Here is a 6,634-nt window from a genome sequence, read left to right as displayed (position 1 = left end):
TCATGCAGGCACAAGCTGCTCAACTCATCAAGGCTCTGCAATGCCAATGCTGTTGTTAATTCTCGATTTATCTGCTGACACTCGCCACAACACAGAATATCAGAATGGTTTGGGTTGGAAGCAAATTTAAATATCATCTTAGTTCCAACCTCCCTGGTAAAGAGTAGGGATGGCTCCCACTAGATCGGGTTGCTCAGGGCTGCATCCAATCTGGCCTTGAACACTTCCAGGGATGGGGCACCCACTTCTCTGGGCAACTTGTTCTAGTGCCTCACCAACTTCGGGATAAATAATTTCTTCCTTAACACCTAATTTAAATCCGTCCTCTTTTAGTTTAAAACTGCTCCGACGACTATCGATCCCTGTAAAAAGTCGCTCTCCGTCTTTCCACAGACGAAGAACAAGCCGAGTTTATTTTATTTTTTTAATGTATTTTTCCCGCCTTAGTTTCCAGACGGGACTACCTTCTTTCTCTGGTCTCAGCGCTGCCCAGGAGAGCACATACACTCCCAATATCCCAGCTCTCCGCTGTGGCCGCGCCGCTGGGCTCAGCTCAGCGGCCGCTGCGCTCCCTGCCCGCTTCGCTCCCTGCCCGCTGCTCTCCCTGCCCGCTTCTTCGCTCCCCGTCCGCTTCCTCGCTCCCTGCCCGCTGCGCTCCCTGCCCGCTGCCCGCGGCGCTGCCGCAGCCTCCGCGGACGCGCCCCCGCGTCTCGCCCGCCCGCCCCCCTGCCAGCCGAGCCCGTGACTGTTTCCCCGCTCCGGCCCTTCCCGCGGCGGAGGGGGAGTGTCCTGGGCGGCGCGCACATCCCAGCCCAGCCCAGCGCGGCGGCGGCGGCGGCGGCGGGGGAATGGGCAGCCGCGGGGAGGAGAAGCGCCGGGCGGGCGGCGGAGCGGGCGCGCTGCCGGGGCGCAGCCGGCGGCGGCAGCGGTGGCCGGGCATGGGGCCCTCGGGCGGTCGCGGCAGCTCCGGCGCCCGCGGCAGCCTGCAGGTGAGGGCCGGGCGGAGGGAGGGGGGGACGCGCCGCGTCCGGCCGCCCGAGCCCGACTTCGCACGCAGCAGCGAAATTGGCAAGAAATTGGCAAAAAAGGCACCAAAAAAGCAACCAAGCAAATCAGACCGTGTATACGTGGATATGTTTGTCGGGTCTTTTTCGCTCCAAAGATCAGGGCAGCCGCGAAAAGTTTTTGTTGCTGCTGCCGGCGCGGGTTGTGGCAGAGAGCCGAGGAAAAGCGAATGGGTGATTAAAAAGAGGGGACGGAGGAAAAATTTCCTCCGTGGAGACGATGCCTGAAGTTACTTTCGGGGAGCTCCTTTCCATCTGTGTGTAGTGGGCGATGCGCTCGCCAGCGCGGGCAACTCGCTCCGCGCAGCTCCATCCGCTCCGCGGCTCCTCTGCGCAGCTCGCGTTGTCCGCCGGCAGCGGAGGGACCCTGCGGGGTGGCCAGGGACCCGTGACGGCCGGGCTGGAGCCGCCGGCTCCGCGGCCGCGGGAAGCAGGGACCCGCTCGGAGCGCGGCACCTCCGCCGCGACCCCCGCGATCTGCGCGGAGCGGGCTGCCTGGCCGCTGCACCTCGGGACCCGTGAACATGCGGGAAAAACAGCTTTCGGGACGGGGCTGGGGCTAGGGGCAGCGAGGGACGCGTTTCGCATTGCTGCTGTAGAAGGGGAGGGAGGCGAGCAATTGTTTGGCTATGTGCAAGGGGATGCCCTCGTTTGGGATGCGCTTGTGGTTGGGAGGAAAGGTGCCGCTGGTGAGAGGGTGCGAGCTTGGGGCGGGGGCAAGAGGGAAAATGGCACGTAGGGGCGCAAGTGCTGCTGGGGGGCGGGGGGAGGCAGGGTGCCCCCGGGCCATCCTGGCAGTGCATATTTGCTGTGGGGAACGCAGCTGGTGTTGCCTGGAGGGTACAGATGGTGATGCCCTGGCAGTAGCTGCTGTACTGGGAGGATGGTGGGGAGAGGAAGGATGGCTTCACGTTGCAAATGCAGCACTCGCTGCTCGAAGTGGCAGTGGGGGAGGCAGTGAGCAAGGGGAAGCGCCAGTCCTTCCTCACACCCCTGTGCTTCTCTCTTCTCAGCACTTGCTCCTCTTCCTGCTCTTCGTTGGGCCTTTCAACTGCTTTGCCAGTTACAGCCGCGCCACTGAGCTTTTCTACAGCCTCAATGAGGGGCTGCCTGCTGGGGTGCTCATCGGCAGCCTGGCCCGTGACCTGCGGCTCCCAGCGGCTGGTGGTCAGCACCCTGCGTCTCTGCAGCCCCCACTCTCCTTCACCCTGGCCTCCCATGGCTTGGGGGGACAGTACGTGCAGCTGGACAACCGCTCCGGAGAGCTGCACACCTCAGCTGTGGAGATAGACCGGGAAGCACTGTGTGTGGAAAGCAGTGGGGCCACCATCTTCGGGGGATCAGCTGCTGTCTCCTCTTCCTCCCCCTCACCAGAGTCATGCCTACTGCTGCTGGATGTGCTGGTACTGCCACAGGAGTACTTTCGCCTGGTGAAGGTAAAAATTGCTATCCGTGATGTCAACGACAACGCGCCCCGCTTCCCTGTGCCCCACATCCGTCTCTCGGTGCCTGAGAATGCACCTGTGAACACACGCCTGGCGATCGAGCACCCCGCCCTTGACCCTGACATGGGCACAAACGGTGTCCAGACCTACCGCCTGCGAGATAACTACGGTGTCTTCACCCTGGATGTGGAGGAGAATGAGAATGGGGAGAGGACTCCCTACCTGATCGTTATGGGGGCACTGGACAGGGAGACACAAGATGAGTATGTCACGGTCATCATCGCTGAGGATGGGGGGAGTCCTCCGCTCGTAGGCAGTGCCACCCTCACTATTGGCATCAGTGACATCAATGACAACTGCCCCCAGTTCAATGACTCACAGCTCAACGTCACCCTTTATGGGAATTCCAGCCTAGGGACACACGTGGCTACTGTCCACGCGGTGGACATGGACCTTGGATCCAATGCCCAGATCACCTACTCCTACAGCCAGAAGGTCCCCCAGCTATCCAGAGACTTGTTCTATCTGAATGAAAGCACAGGAGCCATCACACTCTCTGCTAAAGTTGATGGGGACACTCCAAAGCTACACAGGCTGATCATACTGGGCAACAGTGCTGGCTGTATTCCTGCTGTTATCACAGTGCTGGTGACCATCATCAAAGTCATGATGAGGCCACCTGAAGTTGTTCCTCGTTTCATAGCTAATGAAGTGGAAGGGGTGGTCTACTTAAAGGAGCTTGAGCCTATTAACACACCTATAGCATTTTTTACCATCAAAGACCCCGATGAAAAGTACAAAGTCAGTTGCTATTTGGATGGTGATGGGCCTTTCAGACTTTCACCGTATAAGCCATACAACAATGAATACCTGTTGGAGACCACAAAACCTTTAGACTTTGAGACACAGCAGCTGTATGAAATCTCCGTAGTTGCATGGAACTCGGAAGGATTTCATGTCAAGAAAGTTGTCAAAGTACAGGTTCTGGATGACAACGACAATTCACCAGTTTTCTCTGAAGAACTGATAGAATTGTCCATTGAGGAGAACAATGTTCCCAATGCCTTTTTGACCAAACTGCATGCTACTGATGCTGACAGCGGAGAAAGAGGACAAGTGTCTTATTTCTTAGGTCCTGATGCTCCTTCCTATTTTGCTTTAGATAAAACCACAGGAGTTCTTACAGTTTCCACCCAACTGGACAGAGAAGAAAAAGAGAAATACAGATACACTGTCAAAGCCGTAGATTCTGGATTCCCTCCAAGAGAATCAATAGCAACTGTCACCATCACTGTATTGGATAAAAATGATAACAGTCCAAGATTTATCAATAAGGATTTCAGCTTTTTTGTGCCAGAAAACTTTCCAGGTTTTGGTGAAATTGGAGTTATAAGTGTCACAGATGCTGATGCAGGGCAAAATGGATGGGTTGCCCTTTCAGTTCTGAACGGAAGTGATATTTTTGTTATAGATACTGGAAAAGGAGTTCTGAGAGCTAAAATCTCCCTGGACAGGGAGCAGCAAAGCTCCTATGTTCTGTGGATTGAAGCAGTTGATGGTGGTGATCCTGCCCTGTCTTCTACAGCAAAAATAACTATCCTTCTTCTGGACATAAATGACAATCCTCCTTTGGTCTTGTTTCCCCAGTCTAATATGTCTTACTTGTTAGTCCTTCCTTCTACCCTTCCTGGCTCTCCCATCACTGAGGTCTATGCTGTTGATAAGGACACTGGCATGAATGCAGTCATAGCTTACAGTATCATAGGAAGAAGAGGCCCTCGACCCGAGTCATTTAGGATTGACCCCAAAACTGGTAACATCACCTTGGAAGAGTCACTGATGCAAAATGACTATGGCCTCTATCGGCTGCTTGTAAAAGTTAGTGATCATGGCTACCCAGAACCTCTCCATTCCACTGTCATGGTGAACCTTTTTGTCAATGATACCGTCAGCAATGAGAGCTACATTGAAAGTTTGTTAAGGAAGGAGCCTGATATCAGTGTAGAAGAAAAGCAGCCACAAATATCCATAGAGCCTACACATAAAAAAATGGAGTCAACATCCTGCATGCCTACCTTGGTAGCTCTTTCAATAATAAGCTTGGGTTCAATTGCTTTAGTAACAGGGATGGGAATTTACATTTGTCTAAGAAAAGGGAGAAAACATCACAGAGCAGATGAAAACTTGGAAGTACAAATCCCATTAAATGGAAGAATTAACCTGCACATGTTGGAGAAGAAGCCAATGGAGATTTCTAACATTTGATGTTTCTTTGTGCATAAGTCCAACATCTGAAAAACCCCGGACGACACTAAAACACCTAGCTGTAGGTTATATTGACAGAGGTTGCAATGAAGGACTGCTAATTTATAACTTAATAATATTATAATTGTAAATAGCTGTTTACAGTTTTTTTAAATTCAATTTCAGTGTACAGCTTTTTTATGAAACGTTAGTAACTAACAGCTAGCACCCTGACTATAAAAACATGGACATCATTTCCAGCTTTCATAAATCAGTAAGATCAGTGAACATAAAAAGGGTGAAGGTAAGATGATTCTTTTAAACTCAAGTTTTAAAAGTCTTTTTAACCACGAGAGGGCATCAGATGCTCCTGAGCAGGGAACTGTTCAAGGTACTGTCCATGAGATAAACAGAATATATTTTAAATATATTGATTTTAATATAAAATACCTATAATACCTATTGGCATACAGACATTTAAGCACTACAAAAAAAAATGTCTGTCCCGATGTATGTATAATTAAAAAAATAAATATATTAAAATGCACTAGTAATGAAAACCAGAATGTTTATTACCTCACAAATAAAGCTTATACAGTAGGATAGAAGAGGCATTAACAAGAAGTGCAATTCCTGTTGAGCAAGAATGCAAGAAATTGTAATGAAAATCTGTACTGCTGTGGCATATCATTCATTTTTCTCCAGATTCCTCTCTCATTATCATTTGCTCCAGCAATCTGCTGGTCATTTTTATGGAAAAAATTATATTTAATATTTCCTAAAGCAAATAATGGCAGAGCCCCATCCTCATCCTCATAAACATGCCAGATGCAAGGAAGCAAGGGAATGGCAAAATCCTTAGTTGTCACAAAAATAGTGGTATTTTTTTGTACTTTGAACAATCTGTCAGTAGTACTCCATCAGTTTGGTTGTGCAGTAGATTTTTGTTATGTGTTACTTCTGAGTCTGATCTGCCAGATGAAAACAAAAATCAGTTCACATTCTGAGGAATTGTAGGACGTTTTTTTTCTGACTATTGCTCCTTTCTGGATTGGTATTTCATGTGGAAGATCTTGTTTCTGACTTTTGGCGACCATTCCTGGCTCCTTTTCATTGGCTTGATTTTGGATTAGATCCAAAATCTAACTTGTAAGACTGGTGGCATATTTTCTTGATAATTTATTCTTTGCTGTATCCTCTGCAACAAAGCAGCAATTTTATCAGTGATGTATTACTTTCACTTCATTTTAAGAGCTGAGAACTATCTTTTGTATGATGATAGCATCAAATTTCTCTGTGTGAACAAGATAAATTAGTGTTATGCTTAAAAGTTATTATTTTGATTTCTCGCATCATATGTCTGTAATGTACCAAAAGTGTTTATATGTCTGCAAATTAAAGCTATATATTTTCATAATAACTTATTCTCTCTCTCTTAGAATTTTAATTATAAAGTTAAATATTATTTCAGTTACAAGAAATGCATTTTTCACAATTTCTTAGGTGCTGGCTATCTTGTCTGACATGTCATAATACTTACACAAATTAGTACATTTCAAAATCATTAATGACAGTTTATGCTATGCTTCTTGAAGTTACCAGCAAGGACAACTGTATGTCCTGATGTAAGTGATGAGGCAGTTCGTAGCTGTTTTGAAAGTAGGGAATGCAATTTTAGGCAGTTCTTGATTTTTCTCTCTGTGACTGGCACATTACTTTACCTTGAACCTACTGAAATATTAAGGCTTCTAATAGATACTGGTTGTACTTTGACTAAGCAACAGTATTAGCTTAATACCCATAATTTAGCCATCCTGGCTATATATATCCTGGAATTTTTTTTTTCCAAGTTAGAATGTTTTCTTTTTGGGCATGATTTGA

General features: G+C 48.4%; 1 protein-coding gene across 1 annotated transcript; it reads left to right on the top strand.

Moving 5' to 3' along the window:
- Positions 1 to 848: 848 nt before the first annotated feature.
- On the top strand, positions 849 to 6,173 carry PCDH20 (protocadherin 20). Its single transcript, XM_014895353.2, has 2 exons — positions 849 to 989; positions 2,078 to 6,173. Exons 1-2 carry the CDS (start codon positions 849 to 851, stop codon positions 4,772 to 4,774), a joined length of 2,838 nt encoding a protein of 945 aa, XP_014750839.2. The 3' UTR covers positions 4,775 to 6,173.
- Positions 6,174 to 6,634: the final 461 nt, after the last annotated feature.

The sequence above is a fragment of the Sturnus vulgaris genome, chromosome 2, assembly GCF_052056855.1.
Source record: "Sturnus vulgaris isolate bStuVul1 chromosome 2, bStuVul1.hap1, whole genome shotgun sequence".
Taxonomy (NCBI): Eukaryota; Metazoa; Chordata; class Aves; order Passeriformes; family Sturnidae; genus Sturnus; species Sturnus vulgaris.
The sequence above is the reverse complement of the archived record's forward strand: the minus strand, read 5'-3'. Positions and strand labels throughout refer to the sequence as shown.